Source organism: Meles meles, chromosome 7 (genome assembly GCF_922984935.1).
Source record: "Meles meles chromosome 7, mMelMel3.1 paternal haplotype, whole genome shotgun sequence".
NCBI classification, from domain to species: domain Eukaryota; kingdom Metazoa; phylum Chordata; class Mammalia; order Carnivora; family Mustelidae; genus Meles; species Meles meles.
In genome coordinates this window covers 107,270,281-107,282,920 of record NC_060072.1, presented here as the reverse complement: position 1 = coordinate 107,282,920, position 12,640 = coordinate 107,270,281, and the positions used below count along the sequence as shown (strand labels likewise).

Here is a 12,640-nt window from a genome sequence, read left to right as displayed (position 1 = left end):
CAGGGTCTTGGGATCGAGGCCCACATCGGGCTCTCTGCTCAGCAGGGAGCCTGTTTCTCCCTCTCTCTTTGCCTGCCTCTCTGCCTACTTGTGATCTCTCTCTCCTTCTGTCAAATAAATAAGTAAAATCTTAAAAAAAAAGATAAACCTCAATTATTTTTACTTTTTCTAGTATTCTGCTTTCTTCTTGAAATGCTTTTAAGAATATGAAATCTTTTAAAAATACGCTTTTAAGGATATGAAAACAGTAGCTATCAAAATGATAAGGGACTGAGTAAACACTGATAAACAAGAAAAACAGAAACATGGTGAGAAGCAAAATGCGGATACCCTCAACACACACACAGATCCACCCAAGTAAGTATACACACATCCATCTGGGGAGGTACAGATGCTGTCCCAAGGACCTGGGATCTGTCAATACATCAGACAGACACGATGCTTTTACAGGCAAGAAAACTGGCTGAGTAGTCCTTTGTAAAAGATTATACAATTTAACAGCAAAAGTGGAAACGACACAAAGAATTCAATGTTTTTTCCATTACTGATCTTTGTAGACATACACCCATAAAAAAAGAACAATCTGAATTCCTCCCTTTTCTTACCAATGAAAATAAAAACTGTAATCGATGATGACATAACTCAGAGTAATAATTTACCTAAAAATTAAGCAAGCAGAAATAGGTATCTTGACCCCAGTCACTCAATAGGCAAGTTTTTCCCCCTTGTTTTCTTTCACTTATACTTCAACCAGTTGCCAGATCAGGAGGGAAGAGTTTAAGGTGACTAGCTGAATCTTGAACATGGATTTCATCTGCTCTGATGCCTCTGAAAACTTGAAAGTACATTCTTTTTTATTTTATTTTTTCAGTGTCCCAAGATTCATTGTTTATGCACCACACCCAGTGCTCCATGCAATACATGCCCTCCTTAATACCCACCACCAGGCTCACCCAACCCCTTTCCCCCTCCCCTCCAAAACCCTGTTTGTTTCTCCGAGTCCATAGCCTCTCATGGTTTGTCTCATCCTCCAATTTCCCCCAACTCACTTCTCCTCTCCATCTCCTAATGTCCTCTGTGTCATTCCTTATGTTCCACAAGTAAGTGACACCATATAATTGACTCTCTCTCCTTGACTTATTTCACTCAGCATAATCTCCTCCAGTACCATCCATGTTGATACAAAGGTTGGGTATTCATCCCTTCTTTTTTTTTTTTTTTTTAAAGATTTTATTTATTTGACAGAGAGAAATCACAGAGAGGCAGGCAGAGAGAGAGGAAGGGAAGCAGGCTCTCCGCTGAGCAGAGAGCCCGATGTGGGACTCGATCCCAGGACCCTGAGATCATGACCTGAGCCGAAGGCAGCGGCTTAACCCACTGAGCCACCCAGGTGCCCCGGGTATTCATCCCTTCTGATGGAGGCATAATATTCCATTGTATATATGGACCATATCTTCTTTATCCATTTGTCTGTTGAAGGGCATCTTGGCTCTTCCCACAGTTTGGTGACTGTGGCCATTGCTGCTATGAACATTGGGGTACAGATGGCCCTTCTTTTCACTACATCTGTATCTTTGGGGTAAATACCCAGTAGTGCAATTGCAGGGTCATAGGGAAGCTCTATTTTTATTTTCTTAAGGAATCTCCACACTGTTTTTCCAAAGTGGCTGCACCAATTTGCATTCCCACCAACAGTGTAAGAGGGTTCCCCTTTCTCCACATCCTTCCAACATTTGTTGTTTACTGTCTTGTTGATTTTGGCCATTCTAACTGGTGTAAGGTGGTGTCTCAATGTGGTTTTGATTTGAATCTCCCTGACGGCTAATGATGATGAACATTTTTTCATGTGTCTGTTAGCCATTTGTGTATCTTCTTTGGAGAAGAGTCTGTTCATGTCTTCTGCCCATTTTTTGCCATGATTATCTGTTTTGTGTGTGTTGAGTTTGAGGAGTTCTTTATAGATCTTGGATATCAGCCCTTTGCCTGTAGTGTCATTTGCGAATATTTTCTCCCATTCTGTGGGTTGCCTCTTTGTTTTGTTGAGTGTTTCCTTTGCTGTGCAGAAGCTTTTGATCTTGAAGTCCCAAAAGCACATTCTGGTAACAGCTCTAGGAATTATAAATAGCCCATGTGACTTAAGCTCAGTTCAAAATTCACTTCAGGTTCATGCTCAAATTTTGTAGGAAGGAGCCCTGAGAGATCATAGGGATCTGCCTTCCCATACATAGTACCAGGTAAGCTAACTAATAACTGGCAGCATCAATTTAAAACTTGGCCTAGAGCAAGCCTTACAAATAGGTAGAAACTACCTACATGAGAAGTGCTAAACAGAGTTTTTTCATAACCTAACTCATGCCTTCCACTCAGGATAGAGGATGCTAGGAAGGGAATTGTGATAGCTGAGGGGGATGGGGGCACTGAGTAAAGGCCTGCAGAGAGAAAACTGTTTAATGTCTAGGCCATTACTTCTCCACTTCTACCTTCCCACATAAAGCTTTGGCCCTGAGTTCATGACTTCCTCTCCTTTCCACCTCCTGTCATCAGCCTGGGTTACCTGGATGCCCATGTGGATAAACCAATCCAATGCCCTGCCTCTTGCTTCTCAGAGCTTATCTTTACTAAGTTCTCTACTCCTCCTTAAAACCCCATTCTGCATCATCCCCAGGAATAGCTTAGCCTCTGAAATGTTTATTCAGTCTCTGACTATAACCTTCAACCAAGATTCAGATTCAATTACTCCTAGGCAATTGGTTCTTTAAATCATCAGGATCTCCACTGCACAGACCCTTCTACTTTCTCATATTTTATCAGCCATTAGGTCCAGCCCAGCTTCATTTTCTTTTTTTTTTTTTCCAGCTTCATTTTCTTCTCTTAGTTGTTTAGAGAATGGTCCAGCATTCAAACTTTGTCTTGCCAAAATCCTCAACCCCCAGGACTGATATTCTTTTTCTTGCCCACCTAATAAAACTCATATTCCTCTTTTCTATGTCTGAAATCAGACTGTAGAACACTGCAGCAGAAAAAAAGCACAAAACTGTGAAGTTTATGGTGACAGATTGGTGCTACTCTAACGTTTCCCTTGAATGATGCCTGGCAATCCCATCTTTTTCTGGTCAGTTCTCTCCTCAAATATCCAATTGTGTCATTAGTTCCCCACCTCATCTAAACATGTGGCCTGTTCTTTATTTCCCAGATAAAGTAGAAGCTGTTAGAAGAAAATGTCCTCAACTTCCTGCTACTAAAGCAGTAAAATTTTCAGAATCTGTATCCATCCTTTTCTTCTTCCTTTCTGCCAAAACAGGAGAAATGTCCCCCCTAATCCCAGTCAGGATTAATTCCCTGAGTTCTGGATTCTATCCCTTCTAGTCTTCATTGGTACCATTGTAAACAAACCTCTGATCTTGTGTTTTCATTTTGCAAGTGTCTCATCCTTCTTCTCTATGCAACCAAGCTTCTTGAGTTATCTGTACTCATTCTATTTCCACACTCCCCCACATTCTTAAAGCCACTGAAATCTAGTTTCAGCCCCACCAATCCATTAAAACTGATCTTGCCGCAGATAAAGATTACTTGATAAACCCAATGGATATTTTTTGAGTCTTTTCCTCACTCCATCTTCTCAGCAGCATTTGACATTATGAACTATTTCCTCCTTCTTGGCACCTCTTTTTTCTCAACTTTCATGAAGCCATAATCTCTCTTCTTTCTACTTCCTGGGCCAATTCTTCTCTTCCCTTTGCAGATTCTTCTTCCTCTGTTCATCCCTTAAGTGTTAGTGTGTTCATTTATTTGTATATTCATCTTTTTTTTTTTTTTTTTTTTTTTTGCCATCTACCAACACATACCAAAGCACCGTTATTTTCCGGCACTGGGTACCAGAGCTATAATAGAGAATACACTAAACATTTCCAGGCACCTATCCACACAAGCAGGAGATACAGGTAAGTCAACAGACAACTATAATGCAGGGTTTCATCAAGATTCTGCACAGGAATGCATTCTTTTCCTTCTACATAGTCACCCCGGGCAATTTCATTCATCCCATGACTTCAAAATTTATCTACGTATGAATGACTCCCATACCCATGTCTCCAATCCAATCATCTTTCCTGAGTGTCAGGTGTACACAGCTAAGTGCTTATGGGTCTTCTCCATATAGGTGCCTCTTGTAGGCACTTCCCATTTAAAGGGTATAAACTGAAGCCATCATTTTTAAGCTGTAACTTGCTTCTCAGGTAAATGGAGCTCAAGTGAAGGGAGCCACCATTCCACCATTCCCTCAGTTGTCCAAGCCATAAATCTGAGCCAAGTGATATTATATCTTTCAAGTCTCAGCTTAAATACTACCATCTTAGAGAGGAGTTCTCTAATGTTATATAATGTTATATAAATTAGGTTCTCCCAACCTACCTCACCCCCTTCATGGCTCTCCATGGCACCCTACTTATTTCCTTAATAACATTTTTAATATTGTAAATTACATACTCATTAAGTATCTTCTTCACTAACATTACATGAGAATAAGGCCCAGATTTGTCATGTTGATACATTCTCAATGTCTGGTACAGGATCCACACACAATATTTGCTGAATAAACATATGGATGGAAAGTCTTTGGTATCTTCTCTTTATCTACCATTTTAACTACCATTATTCTAGACTAAGCTTTCATAATTTCTTCCCTAACTACAACAGTCTTCTAACTTATTCCAGTATTTCTCCCTTGCAGGATAAATTCTTCACACTGATGCACTGAACTGATATTCCTGAAGTGCAAATAGGACCATCATCTTACTTCTCTGCTAAACTCTTCTAAAGTTGCTCATTACCTTCGGCATAAAGACAGAACGCAAGATGGCTTGCAACTCTCTTTCTTAGCCATTCTGAACAACTTTCAGTTCTTCTAATGTGCCATGGGCTCTCTCACCTCCAGACCTTTATATTTATACCCCTTACCTAGGATATTATTTCTCTCCTCTCCCACCACACACCTTTCATGCACCTATTTCCAACTAATCTTTCAGGCCTCAACTCACTTTCTCTTTCATATGGGAAGCTTTTCTGAAGTTCTCCAGCTCTGTGCTCTCCTTGCACTGTCCTGTACCATAGCAGTTATCACATTCATTGCACTTAATTTAATTTTTATTTTTTTAAAAGATTTTATTTATTCACTTGAAAGAGAGAGAGTGCATGAGTGGAGGGAGGGGAAGAGGGAGAGGGAGAAGCAGACTCCCCACTGTGCGGGGAGCCCGCACATGGGGGTCCATCCCAGGACGTGAGATCATGACCTGAGCTTAAGGGAGCTGCTTAATCAACTGAGCCAGCCAGGCGCCTCCACGGCACTCAATTTTAAATATTTGTCAGTCTGTAAACTTTATGAAGGTAAGAACTGTGTCTATTTTCTTTCTGCTTATCCCCAAGTGCCTAACACAATACCTGATGCCTAACAGAAGCTCTGTTCATATTTGATGAATGGATGGATACAAAGAGACTTGAGAAGACAACACTGAAATGGAACATAGGGCACCACCAAAAATACATAGCCAAATTCACAATTTTGCCAACAGTTGGCTCTGTCTAGCTTTCCTCATCTAGCCAAGCTTACTTCTCATAATTTTAAAAAATTAGTGCAATAGCAAAGACATAGCAGTGATTAGGAAAAAAAGTAAAAGGTTTTGAGACGCTGAAAACGTAGAACCTACGGTAGTAGGCAAGAAAAGGAAACACGGAAGAAAAGAGAACTCCTCCACACCGTAGGGATTCACAGTCAGACACACTTTAGTAGGCACCAGGCAGGTGCATCCACTGAAGTACAGCTCTGTTGTCAGGGGGCAATGGTCCTCCACAATGGAAATCCCTTACATAACAGCAGAATATTTGGTACATCTCTGCAGAGATGGGAGAGACATCCTTCCTTGGAGCTGCCCCTCACTGTATCACCTAAAGGTATCATCACTTATATTTATAACAATGACTCGGGGTCCTCAGGAGTCTGAGATCAAGAGCATACTTCTCCTACTGAGCTGGCCAGGCACCCCTGTACTACATTTTTAGAAGATCTTTGTTAAAAGGTGGTGAAGGCAAAAGTTCCATGATTTAAATACATTAGCATTTGAAATATCTGCTAAGTCCATTTATAGTAAATGGAGCTCCTTCCTTCAAAACCAAGGTCATCAATATTACTGTAAACATTATGCTCTTTCACCGTTTTACTGATGGTCCCGTTATCCTTCTCATGTGACTGTAATACTGTTTACCCATACACTGCAGCCAAGTGGTAGCCCCCTTTCTGGAGCTCATCATACTTGGATTCTTCTGATCTCCACAAGGCTGCAGCTGCTCATCTCTGCTGGTTTTGGTGACCTGCAACATAGTTTCTTTTTCCTTTTTAACTCCTTTTTAATTGCTGATTCCTACATTTCTTGAGCTTGTACTAGCTGTTCAGCTTTTATAATTTTCACAGCCTGAATACATCCAGTGGGTATAACAGTATTTGGGTCCTCTCAGTTTTTTTCCTGACAGTTAAGATTTCTATTTTTTTACTTTTAGAATTAGCTTCTTTGCTCTTTCTTTCCTTAATTCTTTAAAAACAAACAAGCAACTATACTTCTAGAATCCTGGCATTGCTAGAGAGCTGAACTCTATGTAATATGGGGTGCTATGTATCTCCTAAATTTGCAGAGGGTAAGGACAGATTACTTGCTTTATGGAGGCTTTTTATTTTAATTCACTGTAAATTCATACTCTTGTGAATAAATGAATAAGTATAAAGTGTTTTTATTTTGTTATATTATTATTATTAATATTGTTACAATCATTAATCTGGAAGATAGTTAAATTTCTATTTTTAGAATGGCTAATATACAGAAGAATAAGGAAAACCGTAAATTAGTGAATATGGTAATTATTTTTTTATAATAATATCAGCTTAAACACCTAACCAGTCACTGACCTAACATTTGGGAAGTTGCCTCTTTGGTTACACCAAATCAGGGCTGGAAGAGGCTCTGCTTCCAGATTTTGTATCAAACCAATAGCAATCCTATAAGAGGGGTTGATTGCTTTCTTCAGGAACTCTTGGGCACTCTTCCTCTCCCACCTTCTCTACATGCTCCCAGGTATTTACCCTGATCCCAACACTAACTGCACAGTGTTATTGGCTACAGACTTCTTTGTCTCCTTCCACAGAGCATAAGCTCCTTGAAAGCAAAGACTTATTCTCAACTGTGTACCCACCCCATTTTAGATGTACAAAAAAATAATACTTGAATAAATTAAGTAGAATTATTCTTTTCCTACATATTATGTTCTTTTTCATCAGCAGAAAGATGTGGTTTCTTTAAATAATAATTATTATAGGTGTATCTTTTTTAATGCAACTGTGTTCCTAATATTTGAAATAATACATGTAAATGGTGTCATCTTTTTAAAATATACTAGGATATCTTAATAGGCATGAAGGAAACTGCTTTGAACAACAAAATATGACCCCATAAAATTGATTTTCAAATTCTCATAGACCGAGTTACTTCAAGAGGGATGTAATTCACTCATTATAACTTGCAATTATCAAATTTGTCTGTTTGTGTAGTTTTGTTTCTGGCTCTCTAACTCAAATGTAAATTTCATTTTGTGTCTATCTCGTTCACCGTTATATGTCCGTATTTTTTCACATTACAATTCTGAGAAATCAGAATGCGTCTTGTACTGATGGTATCTTGGTATTCTATCATTGTTTAATTGGTGATGGTGTTCTATCTCATTAGTAAATAAAATAATGGTGTGTGTTATGATTGATGGCATCTTAGACTTTATGAAATAAGATATATTACTTAAATAGAAAAATGGTGACATTATGTAGCTATAAATATAACAATGAGGGAGCGCCTGGGTGGCTCAGTCAGTTAGTGACTGACTCTTGATTTTGGCTCAGATCATGATCTCAGGGTTGTAAGATCAAGCCTTGCATCGGGCTGCACACTGAACATGCAGCCTGTTTAAGATTCTCTCTCTCCCTCTGTCCCCCTACCCCCACTCATGCCAGTTTGCTCTATCTCTTTAAAAAAAAAAAGGCAACAACAACAGTGAGGATAAGTGAGAGGACAAAAGTAAAAGCTTAAAATGAACCACTACTGCTAGTTTAAGGTTTCCAGATGATACAGGTCACCTGGTTAAATTAGAATTTCATATAAGAAAAGAATAAATTTTACTCTAAGTATGTTCTATATAATATGTGGGATATACTTGTATTAAAAAAAATATTCATTCTTTGGGGTTTGAGTGCCCTGTATTTTTAATTGCTAAATCTGCCAACCCTGTCCTGGTTAGAAATACAAAAGTAGCTTCCCTTTTACAAAGACATTACAAAAAGTATCTGGTGCTTACCCTCATATAGGAAGGAAGCACATGAACATCAATACAGATCATTTATTATGGAATAAAGTCTTGTATGTCAAGAAAAAAGGATTCCACAACTGTTTCACTATTACTTTAGCAATTTAAAAGCTTCATCGAAGTCCAGAATATCCCTGAAATTCACAATCTGATCTATTTTCTTACCTCAGCATAAGCTTTGGCCCATGAACTGGCTAGCTGATGTAAATCTACTTCACCTGATTTCACAGCTTCCAGGGATGCTTCAGCGTCGCTGTCATAATCCCTGAGGGATTCTTCTTCTATAAACTGGCTTAGAGCTTCTTTTAAGTCTGTAACAGGGATAAGAAATGACAACATCAGAAAATCCCAACATAAAGAGGGAACATTTTACCTGGATAGGTCTTCCAATGTGAAATTTTATCAAGCTTCTATCCTTAACTGAATGTCTAAATAAAATAAAATTAGCTTGGGGATCATTTGACTAGTTTCACAATTATTTTTCTTTACTATTACAGGTTATTGCATTGAGAATGGTTAAAACTCTTAACTCTTATGTATAACTTTGACACTAATTTAAAAACATTATTTTCTTAAGTCTGATTTTTCAGTTTGAAACTGAAAAGAAAAATCTGAAAAAGAAACTGAAAAACTGAAAAAGAAAAATCTACAGATTTTCAGGGTCTGAAGGTTATTGTATTTAAATAAAAAAGCTTCCTATATATAGAGTATTATTCTTTGAATTTGAAAGAGAAACTGGATGATTAGCATATTAAATAGATTTAATTGGGATGATCTATAATTCCAGTTTCAGCAACACTACTTAGAGATGATATAATGGAAAGAGCACAGGGATAGAAATCAGGATATTTGTGTTCTGGTTTTGGCTCTGTCACTATGTTTGTAACCTTAGACCAGTGGTTCTCAGTTTTTAGCATGCATCAGAATTCCCTGGAGGGCTTACTGAAATAGATTGCTACATGCCACCCCCAGAGCATCTGATTCTGAAAGAATGGGGCGAGGCCCAAGAATGTGCATTTCTAACAAGGTTCCAAGGGATGCTGTAGCTTCTGATCAAGGAACAACCTATGGGAACCGCTGCCTTAAGCAAAGAATTTAACTTTCCAATGTACCAGTTTCCTTATTTGTACAATGAGATTGTGTTAAAAAGTTCCTAGATTCCATTACAAATTTATGACCTAACATATTCTCAGCTTCAAATGTTTTTATCATTTGCGAGATAGAACACAGAGACCTTTCACAAATGATTTAATACAGATGACCTTATGGAATTAATTTAGGTAAGCAATAATTATTCAAAGATTAGTATTGCTTCCCTTCCATGACATCTCAGGAATAGATGACCAGATCATTAAAAGGGCAATGCATTGGAGCACTGGGTGTTGTGCAAAAACAATGAATACTGTTACGCTGAAAAAATAAATAAAATGGAAAAAAAAAAGGCAATGCATTTAGCAACGTAATTCTCGAATATCATAATTAGTGATAACTGAAATGAATCCACCCAACTAAATTAAGAGAGTAAGCTTTCTAACCCAAACCTTGTAACTAATTTTTCATTTATTATTTTCATTTATTAAAAAAAATTTTTTTTAACATGGGGCATGAACTCACAACCTGAGCTCAAGACCTGAGCTGGGATCAAGAGTCAGATGCTTAACCGGTCAAGTTGCCCTGGTGCCCCTATAATTTAATTTTTATACGAAATTACCTAGTAAACAACTACAAGGCTATAGAAAAAAGTTCAATAAAACAAAGGCCTGGGGAACCTTTTTATTCTAGGAAGCAATTAAACACATCTGCTGTTTCAAAGCTTCTCGGGCTTAAGCTTTCTAATATGAAATGTCTAAGAGACTATCAGAAAATAATAAAGTGGTATTAAAAAAATCAGTCCTCAGGGTGCCTCAGTAGCTCAGTTGGTTAAGTGTCTGACTCTTGATTTAGGCTTAGGTCGTGATCTCATGGGTCATGACATCAAGCCCAGTGCTGGGCTCCAGGCTCAGTGGGGAATGCTTGAAGATTCTCTCCCTCTGCTCCTCCCCCCACCCCCACATGCTTGTTGTGTCTCTCTTTCTTTCTAAAATAAATAGATAAACCTTTAGAAAATCAGTTCTCACCTTTTTCTATAAAGCATGGTAAACTGTGCAGCAGCATCAGACGCCCGTGTAAATGACTGGCATTCTCTTGAACAGGAAATCTGAGAGGCACCCTCAGTTCTAAGCACTGACTTCCTACTTTGAATTTATATACAAATTCCCTCTCTGTGTTGCAGAATCTTTCTCTGCTTTTCTTCATCTTCTTTGGCAAGATTTCTACAGAACAAACAAACAAACAAAACCCAACAGATTATAAGTCCATAAAAATCATGTTTTGTTATTGTTGTACTAGGTCTAAGAAAATGTTCCACGACTCAGTGATTTTGTTTGTGTGACTCAAAGCTAATTATTCTGTTTTCCTACCTTCATCCCTGCATTTTAATCTTCATGAAGAAAATGAAGTGCTTCTTTTTTTTTTAATGAAAAAAGTTCCTTTTGAACTTCACTTGGGGAAAAAATAAAACCCATTATGCCCATAAAGTATTTTGCATACCTAGGCAGGTTCTCAATAATAGAGAGAGAACATGGAGAGAAGAGCAGAGAAGATTTTTAGGAAGAGATGACTAGGTGGACAGATGGAGAGTTTATGAAACAACTGGTGAATACAAAGTCAAAGAAACAGATTAGGGACCAAGAAGTGATCTTGAAGATCTTGGATGCTGTGAGTATGAGATCTTATTGGATATGGATGCAAGAAAGATGGTGTTAGGAAGATTTCCATGTGAGAAAAAGACATACCAAAAAAAAAAAAAAAAGTACAGTATATCCCAAAAGGTAAATTGGACACTTTTCAAAAAGACGAAATTCTGGCCACAAAGAGTAAGAATCAATATCAATTAAGGATTTATTCATCAGCCTCCTTAGTAGACTCCATCTCTACACTTTTCACCATCAAATCAGTTTTCACAGTATTCTCCATGCTGAAGTTACGGTAATCTTTCCAAAGTGCCTATCTGATCATGTTGCTCATCTACTTAAAACTTTTTGGTCATATTCCATTGCTCTCAGGATAAAATTCAAATGCCTTCACCCAGTACACAATGTTTCTATTTCCACACTTCCCCCCCAGCACCTGCAACCCCTCATCCTCAGCACAAAAATTCACAAACCATTTTCCAGTCATATTAAGCTCTTTTTAATACCAAACCTCTCTTTCCACTTCCAACCTTTTTGAATGGTTTTTCTTTGCCTAGAGCACTCTTACTGCTTTTTTCTTGGATAACAACTACTCATTCTTCAGGTCTCACCTGAGATGGGCACCGGGGAGTCTTTAAATTTGTAAGATTGTCATAAGGATTAATCGAGTAATAAATACGAAGCATCTGACAAACAAGATGATCAACAGATGAAGGCTAGTAATAATAATAAAAGTTCTCTAATACCGTAGTAATTTAAAAATCATAGGTTACTGATTGAGTATACATGATGAAGACAAAGGCAGTAAGGGAACACTGTAAAAGGGAACTGAAAGTTAGGGATAAGTGGGTTATGATCTAATCTCGTTTAGATTCATTATTTTCGATCAACAAAAACCATTAGCTCCGGTTTTAAACGGTTCAACATATAAACTTACTATGTTTCAACAAACTGAAACTTTAGTTCTCTCTCCCCAGTTTTATTTTATTTTATTTATTTTTAGCAGGGGTAAAATCAAGGAAGGTTTTCCAAGCAAAATTGGGATGGGATCCTGCCGCCAACAGAGTGCAGGCTCTGAGTGCAGGAAAGGGACGGCAAGCTGCCGGTGCGAGAAGCTCTTGCCGAATGAGGACAACACCCCCTCCGTTAGGCGGTTGCAGTCCCAAAGATCTTCCTCGTCCTTGGTCCTGGGCTTACCTACGCTAGTTCTGAAGTCCTGAGCCGAACGCACACTCGGAGCTGTCAGTGAGCTGGGGCACAAGGAACATCAGCTGACTTACCCATTTGTTTTTACAGCCAACAGATCCGCTTCAGCAGATTCGCCCATACATTTTCCTCTTTCCCAACACTCTGTAGAAAAGTCCTTGGTCGAAGTGCCCCCCTTTTCCATCCTACCTCAATTTAATCATTAAAAAACGTAAGAATGTGTATTTTTACTGTATTTCTACTGATTTCTAAGGAAATCCACTGTCGTGGCGAAAGTGCAAGGACAAAGCACAAACTCGGCTTTGGTG

General features: G+C 38.4%; 1 protein-coding gene across 2 annotated transcripts in view; it reads right to left on the bottom strand.

Annotated features, from left to right (window-relative positions):
• The window catches only part of C7H12orf4 (chromosome 7 C12orf4 homolog), a 40,351-nt gene extending 27,938 nt beyond the window's left edge, over positions 1 to 12,413 (bottom strand). For both annotated transcript variants that reach the window (XM_046013384.1, XM_046013385.1), the window contains exons 1-3: positions 12,324 to 12,413; positions 10,512 to 10,706; positions 8,560 to 8,705 (exon numbers count right to left, since the gene is read on the bottom strand). In XM_046013384.1, the coding sequence (XP_045869340.1) occupies positions 8,560 to 8,705; positions 10,512 to 10,689 (324 nt within the window). In that variant the 5' untranslated portion in view covers positions 10,690 to 10,706; positions 12,324 to 12,413. The remainder of the gene's footprint in view (positions 1 to 8,559; positions 8,706 to 10,511; positions 10,707 to 12,323) is intronic.
• Between the last annotated feature and the right edge of the window lie 227 nt (positions 12,414 to 12,640).